A 17,082-nucleotide genomic window follows, 5' to 3' on the forward strand; every position below is an offset into this window, starting at 1 on the left:
TCACACCCGTCATTGATCACCCCCCTGTAAGGCTCCATTCAGACGTCCGTATGTGTTTTGCGGATCCGATCCATCGATCCGCGGATCCTCAAAACACATACGGACGTCTGAATGGAGCCTTAGAGGGGGGTGATCACCCCATATAGACTCCCTGACCACCCCGCTGTCATTGATCACCCCCCTGTAAGGTTCCATTCAGAGGTCCATATGTGTTTTGCGGATCCGCAAAACACATACGGACGTCTGAATGGAGCCTTATAGGGGGGTGATCAATGACAGGGGGGTGGTCACCCCATATAGACTCCCTGATCACCCCCCCTGTCATTGATCACCCCCCTGTAAGGCTCCATTCAGACATTTTTTTGGCACAAGTTAGCGGAAATTGATTATTATTTTTTTTCTTACAAAGTCTCATATTCCACTAACTTGTGACAAAAAATAAAATCTCACATGAACTCACCATACCCCTCACTGAATCCAAATGCGTAATTTTTTTTAGACATTAATATTCCAGACTTCTTCTCACGCTTTAGGGCCCCTAACATGCCAGGGCAGTATAAATAACCCACATGTGACCCCATTTTGGAAAGAAGACACCCCAAGGTATTCGCTGAGGGGCATATTGAGTCCATGAAAGATTTAACTTTTTGTCCCAATCAATTTCCGCTAACTTGTGCCCAAAAAAAAAATTACTTCTATGAACTCGCCATGCCCCTCATTGAATACCTTGGGGTGTCTTCTTTCTAAAATGGGGTCCCATGTGGGGTATTTATACTGCCCTGGCATTTTAGGGGCCCTAAAGCGTGAGAAGAAGTCTGGGATCCAAATGTCTAAAAATGCCCTCCTAAAAGGAATTTGGGCCGCTTTGCGCATCTAGGCTGCAAAAAAGTGTCACACATGTGGTATCGCCGTACTCAGGAGAAGATGGGCAATGTGTTTTGGGGTGTCTTTTTACATATACCCATGCTGGGTGACAGAAATATCTCTCTAAAAGTCAGCTTTTCCCATTTTTTTTATACAAAGTTGTCATTTGACAGAGATATTAATCTCACCCAGCATGGGCATGTGTAAAAAGACACCCCAAAACACACTGCCCTACTTCTCCTGAGTACGGTGATACCACATGTGTGACACTTTTTTGCAGCCTAGGTGGGCAAAGGGGCCCACATTCCAAAGAGCACCTTTAGGATTTCACAGGGCATTTTTTTTTACACATTTTGATTTCAAACTACTTCTCACACATTAGGGCCCCTAAAATGCCAGGGCAGTATAACTACCCCACAAGTGACCCCATTTTGGAAAGAAGACACCCCAAGGTATTTCGTGATGGGCATAGTGAGTTCATGGAAGTTTTTATTTTTTGTCACAAGTTAGTGGAATATGAGACTTTGTAAGAAAAAAAAAATCATCATTTTCCGCTAACTTGTGACAAAAAAAAAGTTCTACAAACTCACTATGCCCATCAGCGAATACCTTAGGGTGTCTACTTTCCAAAATGGGGTCATTTGTGGGGGTTTTCTACTGTCTGGGCATTGTAGAACCTCAGGAAACATGACAGGTGCTCAGAAAGTCAGAGCTGCTTCAAAAAGCTGAAAATCTAATTTTTGTACCATAGTTTGTAAACGCTATAATTTTTACCCAAACCATTTTTTTTTACCCAAACTTTTTTTTTATCAAAGACATGTAGAACAATATATTGAGAAAAATTTATATAGAAATGGTTTTTTTTGAAAAAATTTACAACTGAAAGTGAAAAATTTCATTTTTATGCAAATATTTCGGTAAATTTCGATTAATATCAAAAAAAGTAGCAGCAATGAAATACTACCAAATGAAAGCTCTATTAGTGAGAAGAAAAGGAGGTAAAATTCATTTGGGTGGTAAGTTGCATGACCGAGCAATAAACGGTGAAAGTAGTGTAGTGCAGAAGTGTAAAAAGTGGTCTGGTCATTAAGGGTGTTTAAGCTAGGGGAGCTGAGGTGGTTAAGATGCAACACCAGACACAACCCATGGAAGGTGTTGCACTGTTTCTGGAAGGAAGCAGACATGTTTTTCTAATTCTACTCACCCCTTTTAAGATGGATACACAACAACCTGACTGAATCCACTGATTACACCGGTCTTTGTTTCCTCCATGCACCTCGTTTATGTCAGGGAGCGTGCCTCATCATCAATGAGTTGCACCGTAGGCAGTCTGTGCGCCTGGAGTAAAAAACCACTCCCAGCCGCTGACTGGAGCCGTTTTTATCCTCTATTATTCCTGTTTTCCGGTGTGAACGAAATTTGCTGAATCTGAAGTCCCGGCGCCTGCCCCTCCCAAGTGGTAAGGACAGCTTAAAAACGGCGGTGCGACAAGATATCATATAAGCATTTATTATAAGGGACTTTTCTTTTAATGCCAAAACTGGTGTAAAACTCTTTGTACTGTAAATGACCCCCATTGTGTCCTACAAATATAACCTGCAATCCAATGCATAGGTCATCCCTCCTGACTCAACGGCGCGGGTTGTGTTACCCATATTGGCTACTGCTTCATCCCTCTTGTGCTAGAACAAAGCGCTGCTTTTACAAGGAAGTCCCCAGTGGCCACCTGGTCCTAGACTTTGTAACCAGGAACATGAACGCATCCTATAATGAGAACTCTAGAGAGCGACCGCGCACTTTTCATTCAAACCGTGGACTTACACATTTAGGATTCTCACGCTCCATAAATCCTACTGATGTATAGAATTTATAGGCAGCATACAGATCTGCAGACCGGGCTCCGCTCCGGAAGTCCTCTCTCTGTAGAGCCTGCCAAGTTCCACAGCTTGAAAGGTAATATCAGGACATTAAGGTAAAATGTACTTTATGCTAGCAGGAAAAGGTATTTATTACAGACTGTCTGCTCCGAGATTCAGGTCACATCTAAGGGGGGGGGGGGGGATCCACTTTTACGGACACTTGTCATCACCAAATAAAACCCACCTGGGCTTTAAAGGGAATCAGTCACCAAGTAGCTCAATATTAAACCAAGTGTACTGTTAGATTGCTTATGGTCTCCTGATTAAAACGTTTCTGTCCCTATCCATATCGGTGCCTCTGTACCTGAGAAATCCATGTTTTTTTGTAATGCAACGAGAATGCCGCCGTTACACTTCATTGCTCCGCTCCTTGTGTATTCGCCAACTGCCAAAGAAAACACAGGGCCAGGTGACAATACATCGCCACTGCCTGGCCCCGTCAAAGAGTGTGTGTGGGGGGGAGGGGAAGATTTTGGTGCAACAGTGATGCCCTCATTGCACATTAAAAAATAAATGGAATTTCTCAGGAACAGAAGCACAGATCTGGATGGGATCCAGAGATGTTTTAATCAGGAGGTGATAAATCTAAGAGTACACTTGGTTTATTGTTGAAGTACAGTTGTGTTCAAAATAGCAGCAGTGTGTTTAAAAAAGTGAATAAAGCTCAAAATCCTTCTAAATCGCTTTTATTTCCATACTCACACATGCACTGGCAACACTACACATTCTATTCAAAATCAAAACCTGAAGAAAAATATATAAAATGTGTGTTGTTCCTCTAAATAAACTCAAGAAAAGTGAATATTTGACTGTTCAAACAAATTGTAGTGTTTGTATTCTTCTTTACAAACTCAAACATTCACTTTATAAACTGAAAAATGTTTGAAGATTTTGCTTTCCTTTGAATCACTTCACTAATATTTAGTTGTATAAGCGCTGTTTCTGAGAACTGCTGGACATCTGTGTTGCACGGAGTCAACCAACTTCTGGCCCCTGTGAACAGGTATTCCAGTCCAGGATGATTGGACTACATTCCACAGTTCTTCTCTATTTCTTGGTTTTGCCTCAGAAACTGCATTTTTGATGTCACCCCACAAGTTTTCTATTGGATTAAGATCCGGGGATTGGGCTGGCCACTCCATAACGTCAATCTTGTTGGTCTGGAACCAAGATGTTGCACGTTTACTGGTGTGTTTGGGGTTGTTGTCTTGTTGGAACACCTATTTCATGGGAATTTCCTCTTCAGCATATGTCAGCATGACCTCTTTATGTATTCTGATGTATTCAAACTGATCCATGATCCCTGGTATGCGATAAATAGGCCCAACACCGTAGTATGAGAAACATCGCTATATCCTGATGCTTGTGCCACCATGCCTTACTGTCTTCACAGTGTACTGTGGCTTGTATTCAGTGTTTGGGGGTCGTCTGACAAACTGTCTCCAACCTCTAGACCCAAAAAGAACAATCTTACTTTCATCAGTCCACAAAATGTCTCTTTAGGCCAGTCAATGTGCTCTTTGGCAAATTGTAACCTCTTCAGCACATGTCTTTTTTTCAACAGTGGAACTTTGCGGGGGCTTCTTACAGATAGCTTGGCTTTACATAGGCGTCTTCTAATTGTAACAGTAGTCACAGGTAACTTTAGACCTTCTTTGATCTTCCTGGAGCTGGTGGTTGGCCGAGTCCTTGCCATTTTGGCTATTCTTCTATCCATTCGAATGGTAGTTTTCCACTTTCCTCCACGTCTTTCAGGTTTTGGTTGCCATTTTAAAGCATTTGCGATTATAACTGAGCAGCCTATCATTTTCTGCACTTCTTTATATGTTTTCCCCTCTCCAATCAACTTTTTAATCAAGGTACGCTGTTCTTCTGAACAATGTCTGGAACAACCCATTTTCCTCGGAATTTCAGAGAGAATTGCACTGTAACCAGCATGTACAACATTTGCTGCCTTCCTTCCTTAAATAAGGACAATAATTGCCACCTGTTTTTCAAAGAATGAATGACCTCACTCATTGAACTGCACACTGCTATTATTTTGAACATGCCCCTTTCAATTAGTGATTCAATTACACAGAATCAGCAGCATGCATGTCATGACTGTTGGATTTCTATTACTCTACTACAACCGCTAGTAAATGATTTGCCTTGTAGAAATATCATTTCTACCAAAAACAGTAATTGATCAGGTTAGTGATGTCTGACTGCTATTATTTTGAACACAACTGTACTTGGTGATAGATTCCCTTTATCATTCATTTCACAGCTCCTACCCCGTCCACAGATTGGTAACATGCAAAAGAGAAAAAACGAAAAAGATACAGTAAAATACAATAATCTGGAATCAAAATGGGAGCAGACATTTTTTGCTAAGGATAGGACAGCTGTGCGCTTCATAAATTGTATGAAGGCCTTATTCAGACAGCTGTAATGTGGGCAGGTCCCTCACCTATGACATCATTTATAGTAAAGGGATCCTCAGGAGGACCATTGGACTCCATCCGGCCCCAGATGCAATCGCAAGCCCTGCACCCTAACCTCTGTTATTCAATACTTCCCGAAATGGCCAATAGCAGGGGTTAAAAGTGTTGTCTCATTTCAGCAAATGGCTTTTATCAGGTAGATAAAGTCCATATTGCCTCCTTTGCTGGCTGGATTTATTTTTCCATCACATTATACACTGCTTGTTTCCATGGTTACAGACCACCCTGCAATCTAGCAGCAGCGAGCGGTGGCCATCATTACACAGTATAGGAAAAAGCACTAGTCTATACAGGTCCTTCTAAAAAAAATTAGCATATTGTGATAAAGTTCATTATTTTCTGTAATGTACTGATAAACATTAGACTTTCATATATTTTAGATTCATTACACACAACTGAAGTAGTTCAAGCCTTTTATTGTTTTAATATTGATGATTTTGGCATACAGCTCATGAAAACCCCAAATTCCTATCTAAAAAAATTAGCATATCATGAAAAGGTTCTCTAAACGAGCTATTAACCTAATCATCTGAATCAACTAATTAACTCTAAACACCTGCAAAAGATTCCTGAGGCTTTTAAAAACTCCCAGCCTGGTTCATTACTCAAAACCGCAATCATGGGTAAGACTGCCGACCTGACTACTGTCCAGAAGGCCATCATTGACACCCTCAAGCAAGAGGGTAAGACACAGAAATAAATTTCTGAACGAATAGGCTGTTCCCAGAGTGCTGTATCAAGGCACCTCAGTGGGAAGTCTGTGGGAAGGAAAAAGTGTGGCAGAAAACGCTGCACAACGAGAAGAGGTGACTGGACCCTGAGGAAGATTGTGGAGAAGGACCGATTCCAGACCTTGGGGGACCTGCGGAAGCAGTGGACTGAGTCTGGAGTGGAAACATCCAGAGCCACCGTGTACAGGCGTGTGCAGGAAATGGGCTACAGGTGCCGCATTCCCCAGGTCAAGCCACTTTTGAACCAGAAACAGCGGCAGAAGCGCCTGACCTGGGCTACAGAGAAGCAGCACTGGACTGTTGCTCAGTGGTCCAAAGTACTTTTTTCGGATGAAAGCAAATTTTGCATGTCATTCAGAAATCAAGGTGCCAGAGTCTGGAGGAAGACTGGGGAGAGGGAAATGCCAAAATGCCTGAAGTCCAGTGTCAAGTCCCCACAGTCAGTGATGGTCTGGGGTGCCATGTCAGCTGCTGGTGTTGTTCCACTGTGTTTTATCAAGGGCAGGGTCAATGCAGCTAGCTATCAGGAGATTTTGGAGCACTTCATGCTTCCATCTGCTGAAAAGCTTTATGGAGATGAAGATTTCATTTTTCAGCACGACCTGGCACCTGCTCACAGTGCCAAAACCACTGGTAAATGGTTTACTGACCATGGCATTACTGTGCTCAATTGGCCTGCCAACTCTCCTGACCTGAACCCCATAGAGAATCTGTGGGATATTGGGAAGAGAAAGTTGAGAGACACAAGACCCAACACTCTGGATGAGCTTAAGGCCGCTATCGAAGCATCCTGGGCCTCCATAACACCTCAGCAGTGCCACAGGCTGATTGCCTCCATGCCACGCCGCATTGAAGCAGTCATTTCTGCAAAAGGATTCCCGACCAAGTATTGAGTGCATAACTGAACATAATTATTTGAAGGTTGACTTTTTTTGTATTAAAAACACTTTTCTTTTATTGGTTGGATGAAATATGCTAATTTTTTTTAGATAGGAAATTTGGGTTTTCATGAGCTGTATGCCAAAATCATCAATATTAAAACAATAAAAGGCTTGAACTACTTCAGTTGTGTGTAATGAATCTAAAATATATGAAAGTCTAATGTTTAAAATAATGAACTTTATCACAATATGCTAATTTTATTAGAAGAACCTGTATGTGCTCCCATGGCTTAGCCACCAGAGAGGCCGGGACTTCTTCCTATAGTATACAAGCACGGCCACTGCTGATGGATTGCAGGGTGGTCGTAATCATGGAATTGTGATGTAAAAATGAATCCAGCCAGCAAAGGAGGCAATATGGACAATCACAATACATTAGTAAGTGTCTTGTATTAACTCTCTCTACATGATAAATGCCACTTGCGTGACACAACCCCTTTAAGAGATTACATTAGACTGCAGAGTAAATAGAGTGAAGCATGACGCCTCAATTAAAAAGGCATACAGTATGATGCAATGGTTATTTGTAATCTGCTGCCAATAATAATAATCTACAGAATCTTCAATAGCAACAGTGCCACCTACAGGCTACAAGAGGGGATTGCAATGTTACATACTATTATAAGATTGGCTATTGCACGAATGCCATGGGTAATCAGTTAACTATGCAGTAACCAGAATAGTAAGGTGCATGTCACATTCTTAACGTCTCATTTCTTGGACCCCGGCCCTTCTGATAATTAAATGCACACAGACTCAATGCTAGGTAAATGCATGGACATGTCCAAACTTTATTGTTTCACAGAATCCAACAGTTTTTTTGTTTGTTTTTTTAAGCACTGTACGCATCTTTGGTCCGATGTAAACTTCTTTTTCATTAATAGGAGAACAGCATCTTTCCATCTAATGGAAACTTTTATACATTTCTTTCCAGTTAAAACAGAAAATAAAATAGACAAAAATCATATTTAAACACTAAAGTACCAACAAATTCTACCGAATACAAAATAAAGAGAAAATAAGGGACGTGAGAGAGCATAAAAAATGTCACATTGTCTTTCCTAGAAATCCTCATCTCTAGTAGTGCACATGTAGGTCTCGTAAAGCCTTCATTTCATATCTAGGAGTCTAATTTTGGTGAGTGGGAGGGGGCATAGAAAAGTGTTAAAAGAGGTTATCCCAGGCAGGAAAAACATCCCCCTTCCCCAGAGACTGCCCCACTACTGGCCATGGACTGCGTCTAGCATTGCCATATTCACCTGAATGGGGATGAACTGCAATACCAGACGCAGCCTATCAATAGGGGTGGTGCTGTTTTGGGTTGGGGGAAAAATAAACCTTATTCTATTTCCATAAAACCCTTTTGATGCGGCTTGGTAAAAGAAAAGCATGACCCACCTGTGAGAAAATTGTGTGTTTTTTTTAGAATTAGCCTTTGTGAGATGTTGCCTAGTATTGACACCCATTGGGTGCCCCCTTCAGATGGCTCTGGAATGAGAGACCCTAACAGGCTGGCGGAGAGGACAATTTCACAGTTACCCGATTCCAGATTTCTGTGGCAGGTCAAACACAAGCCCTTCGTGCAATGTAAAGGTAAGGTGTAAAAAGGTAGTTTTTTATAATATATAAAGATATATAAATAGGACCCATAACGGTCTAGATAAAATGTCAATAATGGTGGGGGAATATTTTTAGCAGAAGACCAGACCCTGCAATGTGTGGAGAAGGTGGACGCTGCTTCATCGCATTATGTGCTGCCATTGCTAAAACATAACAGAAATCTAGTACCTGAAAAAGTATAGAAAAAACTGCATCAACCGACACAAACTACATTCTATGTCATCAGGCAGTAAAGTAGCAAATATGGGTGCAGACATTTCAGCAAGACTGAGTGTGTCTAGGAAGAGGCCACACAACCGCAGGCCAAGGATGACCTTAAAACGAGAAAACTTTTTTTTATCAGTTTGGCAGAAACCAGACAGATTTTCTGAACCAATATGGAATGTGTGGTCCTGGCCTCCCAGAAAATCAGGATTCAATGTGTCCATGAGGGTGAGCTTTCTTCTAAATTTCATTCTAAATGTATTGGAAGTAGAAGGAGAAGAAGCTCCTGGAGCAGCGGTTGTCCCAAAAATTCTTCCATACATGACCTTACGCCAGGGGTCTGCCATAACCGTATGTGTCAGGTTATTTTACAGACACCGAGTCTTCAACTCGTTGCCCGTTATGTACAAAGGAATTAGCAGACGAGTAGGACGTGGCGTGGCTGCTTGCAAGGACAGGAGACAACCTCTTGGCACAGGCCATGAGGTGGCCAGGGAGTAAACAGACAGAGTTATAAAGTGCTGGACTTGGCAGGACAGGAGTCAACCCAAATCACTAGACCTCTGTCAAGGTTACTGCAACTGAAGGAAATGGCTACTCGTGTGATCTCCATGGAATCTACCATTGTACAATATTCTGCCCTTTATCATTTACATGGTGCAGCCAAAAAGAACTGCAAATGGATCAAAACAACAAAAGAAAAACACAGAAACATATATACAAAAGTAAAAAAAAAAAAAACATTGTAGAAATAGTGTCTTCTGGTGGGACGGCTTGGGTTTATTCCACGGTCACTGACTTGGCCAAGTTTCTAGGACAATCCACCTAAGGGAAAACGGAGAACGGGGGTTATAGTAGATTAAAGGCTACGTACATCTTTGGGGCAATTTTTTAGGATTGCATTTTAGGCTACTTTCACACTCGCGTTATCTGTTCAGATAATACAACCGTCTGCATCTGTTCAGAACGGATCCGTTTGTATTATCTTTAACATAGCCAACACCGATCTGTCTTGAGCACCATTGAAAGTCAATGGAGTACAGATCCGTTTTCTATTGTGCCAGTGAAAACTATTGGGCTCAGTTTCATCAGACGGACACCGTCTCCAAAGCGAAATGGATACTGAACTGATGCACAGTGATGGTCAGTTCGCAGTGTTCACCAGCAAACACATGCGGGCTGCCATCTTTAGTAAGGTAGACTAACCCGTCCTGCGATGCACAGGTAAGCCCTTACCTGTGCCGCGAGCCAGTCTGAAATCAAATGCAGTCACCGGGAGCAGGCAGTTCCGAGAAGAGCCGCCGGGGGCCTTCATCGGGCTATTCTCCGAACTGCCTGCTCCCGGTGACTGCATTTGATTTCAGACCAGCTCCCGGCACAGGTAAGGGCTTACCTGTGCATTGCCGGACGGGTGAGTCTTCCTTACTAAAAATGGCAGCCCGCATGCGTTCACTGGCGAACACTGCGAAACTGACCATCACTGCTGATGCATTCTGAGCAGATCCTTTTCCATTCAGAATGCAAACTGATCAGTTTTGGACCACTTGTGAGAGACCTGAACGGATCTCACAAACGGAAAGCCAAAACGCTTTCCGTGAGAGTAGACTTACTCATTTTGGGCTAAAAATCTTTTTTTCAAATGGTCTTTATTAAAATTGTTCGGATGTCTGAGATACAAGGGTTAAAAACAGTCTGTTAGCAGAATGTTACAGTCTGTTTTCTTTTAATCTCATCATCTGACGACTCATGTGTAGCTCTCATCTCTGATCTTCTCCCCTAGATGTACTATGGTAGAGACAGCCCATGTGGCTAATATGGGACCATGTGTCCATGTATTTTTAATGCGTAGAGGACAAAAATCGGACATGCCCAATCTTTTCTTCCACTTCAATAAATGAATGGCAAATGGGTACTTATACATTCGCTGGCCGGCCAGTCCTACCATATCATCAGGTTTGGCCAATGTTAGTCTAACGTGTATAGTCACCTTTAGTCTCCTCCCTTCTTACTGCAGTGACATCAAACAAGAGAAGGACAGAAGCCTCCCTCAAGGGATTAAAACGTGAGATTAAAGGGGTATTACCATTCTGACAAGTTATCCCCCATCTACTAGATAGGGGATAACTATCGGATGGCAGGGGGTCCTACCGCTGGGTCCCCTACCGATCAAGAGAATGGGTCTCCTGTACCTGGTGGACCCCATGAAATGGACAGAGCGGCTGGTCAGAAAACGGCATTGCTGCTCCATTAATTTCTATGGGGGCACCGGAGATAGCCAGAGCCGAGACTCCTGGAATCTACTGAATTACACTGACATGATGCTGTCAGTGTATAATAATAGGATTTCCGGACTCTCGGGGTCACACAGCCTTAAAAAAGGGTTGTGGGTCATAACGGGACCTCACACTGACACACTCACTCGTGCGTGTCTGGCCTAAAACAGTTCACACAATGGAGCTACGAGCCAGCAGCACTTGGATTTTTCTCCCCTCTTATGTCTACTTCTCATCATAACCAAGACCAATACAAGATAAAGCAATGTAACTCACATCGTATCCTCTGAGCACAGCAAGATGAAGGCAAGGAGCTGCAAGGGGATCACGCAGAGGATTCCTTGAAGACAATCCACTGTGTGAGGCACCTTTATTGTACGTTTGATTGAGTTAATAGTTTCTGTATCCTCCTTGTCACAGATTACCACTGGCCGACCCTGGAAAGAAAATGGAAAAACGTGATGCGTAAAAAACCAAACCACCATACAAGTGATCTGCAGGTCACTCCCACCACACCAGTTTATGGTTCTGGACCTACATGTCTTGCCACCACTTGCTGCAGAGCATTTTGGCACTTGGTGTAGGCGTGATCTCTCATAATGATCATTATAACTGGCATTAGTTTGTCCACCAGGGCCAGTGGACCGTGCTTCAGTTCTCCAGCCAAGATCCCTTCTGAATGCATGTATGTGATTTCCTTAATTTTCTGCAGAAGAGAAAAAAATTGCATAGATTTAAAATCAATGTATACAACATATAACCATAAGAAGGCTGAGGGAGCAAGTGTTCAACGACACAATAAATCCACCGGAGACCATTCTGGAAACCATTTAATATCTGACCAGCCGCCGTTATTAAATGAAGTCCTAAAGGATTGTTGAATGCACACGACCATATGTATTTTGCGGACCACAAATTGCAGAGCCACAGAATATGAATGTGGTCTGTGGTTTTTTTTGCGGACCCATTTACTGGAATTGGACCGTGATCTTCATTTTGTGGACCTATTCTATTTCTTTGCAAAACAGACATACAGATGCGGAAAGCACACAGAAGATCTTGTGCTTTCCGCATCTATACGTTAGTTTCGCAAAAAGATACAAAATGTCCTATACTTGGCTGCAAAATGCAGACCGAGGACCCATTGACGCAAAAAATGCATATGTAACACGCAAGGGATCTGTATTTTGCAGACCATAAAATACATATGATCGTGCTTTTGAGGCCTAAGGGTTAAGCGAACCATATGCATTCGATGAATGGCAGACAAACCTGCTGATTTCAGCAGGAATAAGTGACTATCGGCAGACATTAGAGAGAAGGACCAGGCAGTTGGATTTCAGCATGTCCGATCTTTTTTGTTTTCAGGGGGGAAAGGGGGGGGGGAGGAAATTCCCCCAGAGAAGTCTGGCAGCGGTTTATTCCTCTTTTCCTATTGAGAACACTTGCACACTTGGGTAGAGGAGTATATGTATGGAGGTAAGGAGGGTGCCAGGATGAAAGGCTGTCTGTATGGCAGCCTTAGCGTAATGGGCGTCATAGCCATCTGAAGAGTTTGGCTTGCAAAACCTATCTTCTGTACGCAAAAATTGTAATTCTTTAAAATGATGCAGCTGTATGTGGGCATCTCCCCAAATTGTAAATTTAATGTGCACTGCCGATGTATTCGCTGCCAAAAGTAACGCCACTACTCCACCTACCAGGGCTCCTTCCAAGCAGGTTGCATAGTGAAATCCACGACCCATAATGAGGACAGATTTCTGCTGGTAGAGCTCGGCCGCCAGATTCTGAATCTCGTCGTCAAGGCTCAGGACCTCTTTAATGTTATCTGTCAAAAAGGAGTAAAAAGTGGCGTTCATTCCAGGAAAAAAATAAAAACGAGCTAAACAAAACTATTACAACATTGCCACCCTGCAGGATACCCACTGCTCATTCAGATCACTGTTTGACTGTGTTTTTAGAGACCTTAAAGGGAACCTGTCACCGGGATTTTGTGTATAGAGCTGAGGACATGGGTTGCTAGATGGCCGCTAGCACATCCGCAATACCCAGTCCCCATAGCTCTGTGTGCTTTTATTGTGTCAAAAAAACAATTCGATACATATGCAAATTACCCTGAGATGAGTCCTGTACGTGAGATGAGTCAGGGACAGGATTCATCTGAGGTTAATTTGCATATGTATCAAATCGGTTTTTTTGACACAATAAAAGCACACAGAGCTATGGGGACTGGGTATTGCGGATGTGCTAGCGGCCATCTAGCAACCCATGTCCTCAGCTTTATATACAAAATCCTGGTGACAGGTTCCCTTTAACCACTTCAACCCCGCTAGCTGAAACCCCCTTAATGACCAGGCCACTTTTTACACTTCGGCACTACACTACTTTCACCGTTTATTGCTCGGTCATGCAACTTACCACCCAAATGAATTTTACCTCCTTTTCTTCTCACTAATAGAGCTTTTATTTGGTGGTATTTCATTGCTGCTGACATTTTTACTTTTTTTGTTATTAATCAAAATGTTATGATTTTTTTGCAAAAAAATGAAATTTTTCACTTTCAGCTGTAAAATTTTGCAAAAAAAAAACGACATCCATATATAAATTTTTTGCTAAATTTATTGTTCTACATGTCTTTGATAAAAAAAAAAATGTTTGGGCAAAAAAAAATAATGGTTTGGGTAAAAGTTATAGCGTTTACAAACTATGGTACAAAAATGTGAATTTCCGCTTTTTGAAGCAGCTCTGACTTTCTGAGCACCTGTCATGTTTCCTGAGGTTCTACAATGCCCAGACAGTAGAAAAACCCCACAAATGACCCCATTTCGGAAAGTAGACACCCTAAGGTATTCGCTGATGGGCATAGTGAGTTCATAGAACTTTTTATTTTTTGTCACAAGTTAGCGGAAAATGATGATTTTTTTATTTATTTATTTTTTCTTACAAAAGTCTCATATTCCACTAACTTGTGACAAAAAATAAAAAAACTTCCATGAACTCACTATGCCCATCACAAAATACCTTGGGGTGTCTTCTTTCCAAAATTGGGTCACTTGTGGCGTAGTTATACTGCCCTGGCAATTTAGGGGCCCATATGTGTGAGAAGAAGTTTGCAATCAAAATCTGTAAAAAATGACCGGTGAAATCCAAAAGGTGCTCTTTGGAATGTGTGCCCCTTTGCCCACCTAGGCTGCAAAAAAAAAAAAGTGTCACACATGTGGTATCGCCATACTCAGAAGAAAGTTGGGGAATGTGTTTTGGGGTGTCATTTTACATATACCCATGCTGGGTGAGAAAAATATCTTGGCAAAAGACAACTTTTCCCATTTTTTTATACAAAGTTGGCATTTGACCAAGATATTATCTCACCCAGCATGGGTATATGTAAAATGACACCCCAAAACACATTGCCCAACTTCTCCTGAGTACGGTGATACCAGATGTGTGACACTTTTTTGCAGCCTAGATGCGCAAAGCGGCCCAAATTCCTTTTAGGAGGGCATTTTTTAGACATTTGGATCCCAGACTTCTTCTCACGCTTTCAGGCCCCTAAAAAGCCAGGGCAGTATAAATACCCCACATGTGACCCCATTTTGGAAAGAAGACACCCCAAGGTATTCAATGAGGGGCATGGCGAGTTCATAGAATTTTTTTTTTTTGGCACAAGTTAGCAGAAATTGATTTTTTTTTTGTATTTTCTCACAAAGTCTCCCTTTCCGCTAACTTGGGACAAAAATTTCAATCTTTCATGGACTCAATATGCCCCTCACGGAATACCTTGGGGTGTCTTCTTTCCGAAATGGGGTCACATGTGGGGTATTTATACTGCCCTGGCATTTTAGGGGCCCTAAAGCGTGAGAAGAAGTCTAGAATATAAATGTCTAAAAAATTTTACGCATTTGGATTCCGTGAGGGGTATGGTGAGTTCATGTAAGATTTTATTTTTTGACACAAGTTAGTGGAATACGAGACTTAGTAAGAAAAAACAAAAAAAAACAATTTCCGCTAACTTGGGCCCAAAAAAAAAAAATGTCTGAATGGAGCCTTACAGGGGGTGATCAATGACAGGGGGGTGATCAGGGAGTCTATATGGGGTGATCACCCCCCTGTCATTGATCACCCCCCTGTAAGGCTCCATTCAGACGTCCGTATGATTTTTACGGATCCACGGATCGGATCCGCAAAACGCATACAGACGTCTGAATGGAGCCTTACAGGGGGGTGATCAATGACAGGGGGATGATCAATTACAGGGGGTGATCAGGGAATCTATATGGGTGATCATCCGCCTGTCATTGATCACCCCCCTGTAAGGCTCCATTCAGACGTCCGTATGTGTTTTGCGGATCCGATCCATGTATCCGTGGATCCATAAAAATCATACAGACGTCTGAACGGAGCCTGACAGGGGGGTGATCAATGACGGGGGGTGATCAGGGAGTCTATATGGGGTGATCATGGGTGATCAGAGGTTCATAAGGGGTTAATAAGTGACGGGGGGGGGGGGGTGTAGTGTAGTGTTTTGTGGTACTTTACAGAGCTGCCTTTGTCCTCTGGTGGTCGATCCAAGCAAAAGGGACCACCAGAGGACCAGGTAGCAGGTATATTAGACGCTGTTATCAAAACAGCGTCTAATATACCTGTTCGGGTTTAAAAAAAAAATAAATCACATCTCCAGTCTTCCAGCGAGCGATCGCCGCTGGCAGGCTGGAGATCCACTCGCTTACCTTCAGTTCCTGTGAACGCGCACGCCTGTGTGCGCGCGTTCACAGGAAATCTCGGCCCTCGCGAGATGACGCGTATATGCGGCACTCTGCGCAGAGCTGCTGCCTCCGGACCGCAGACCTGCGTTAGGCGGTCCGGAGGCGGTTAAAAAAGGTTTTCGGATTTAGAAAATCAATTTTTTAATGCCCTATTAGGAAAGGGTTTATATGGGACCCTTATCTACTAGCTACATTTCTTGGTCTGGAGGAAACCATTGATTTAAGGAAATTGTAATGCTTGATTTCACCTATGATGGTGCTGCAGGGGCATGTACTGCCAGGTTCCTCTACAAATTACAGCTGATCGATGGGAAAACCATAGACAGATTACCCAGATTATTACGAATTAGTCAGTCATTCTATGACAAAGACCTGAACAGGTTGAAACGCGTCAGATATGTCTCAAAAGGAGAGATATTGTATTTATATTATGGACATGAAGAAATAAAGATATTGCTGATTTTACTCGCTGGATGGAACTTATTTTTCCAAGGTATTTGAAGGGTGTGAACACATCCCAGATCCGTGCTGAAGTTGGTCATTTGAGAGCTAGACGCCATTGCTACATAATGGAACAGCGAATATATGAGGGATTATCTTACCTGGTAACCTCTTCAGACCGTTCAGAATTTCCTTACGTCTGTCCTGCACAGATATGCGGTCATCACAAAGCATGAGTGCAAACATGATAAGTGCCACAAACTGGCTAGTGTACGCCTGGAAAGAGACAGCACTGGCTTTACAATACATGCATACGATTATGTAAAATGTGCACATCGTCCTGATCACTTCAATATATGGCGGACGATACATATAGATCCTGTGTATAACAGCTCCTAAATCAGTAGTCACCGACCACACTACAGACTACCTTCCCCAGGATGGGTCACAGACCTTCCACTTTAAATATGAAAAAATGTAATATGTCATCTGGAAGATACAAGCAGTTGCTCTCCAGCTCAGGTAACTCCACCATCTCCAGGTCAGTGCTCACCTTTGTGCTGGCCACGCCAATCTCAGGTCCGGCATTAATGTGAACCCCGCAATCTGTCTCTCGGGAGATGGAACTGCCAACAGTGTTGGTAATGCCTACAGTCAGGGCACCGCGATCCTTGCAATACCGCAGGGCGAGTAAGGTGTCCGCTGTCTCTCCTGTGGAAACCATAGGTTGCAAATCAGAGGTCAGCTTTACAAAAAAACAGGTCTTTTAAAGGGGGGGGGGGGCACAAACAATTTCATCTACATCTGGACACGTGCAAAGTAAGGTGCTAGTCACATCTT

The 17,082-nt window shown here is 42.7% G+C and overlaps 1 protein-coding gene across 1 annotated transcript in view; it reads right to left on the minus strand.

The window, feature by feature from the left end:
* Positions 1–7,703: 7,703 nt before the first annotated feature.
* LOC122927437 (glutamine--fructose-6-phosphate aminotransferase [isomerizing] 1-like) overlaps positions 7,704–17,082 on the minus strand; it is a 42,424-nt gene continuing 33,045 nt past the window's right edge. The window contains 7 exon segments of the mRNA XM_044279271.1: positions 7,704–9,590; positions 11,315–11,343; positions 11,346–11,475; positions 11,577–11,744; positions 12,739–12,866; positions 16,404–16,518; positions 16,796–16,953. Coding sequence (XP_044135206.1) covers positions 9,546–9,590; positions 11,315–11,343; positions 11,346–11,475; positions 11,577–11,744; positions 12,739–12,866; positions 16,404–16,518; positions 16,796–16,953 — 773 coding nt within the window. The 3' untranslated portion in view covers positions 7,704–9,545.

This window comes from Bufo gargarizans, chromosome 2 (assembly GCF_014858855.1).
Source record: "Bufo gargarizans isolate SCDJY-AF-19 chromosome 2, ASM1485885v1, whole genome shotgun sequence".
In the NCBI taxonomy this organism is placed as follows: Eukaryota; Metazoa; Chordata; class Amphibia; order Anura; family Bufonidae; genus Bufo; species Bufo gargarizans.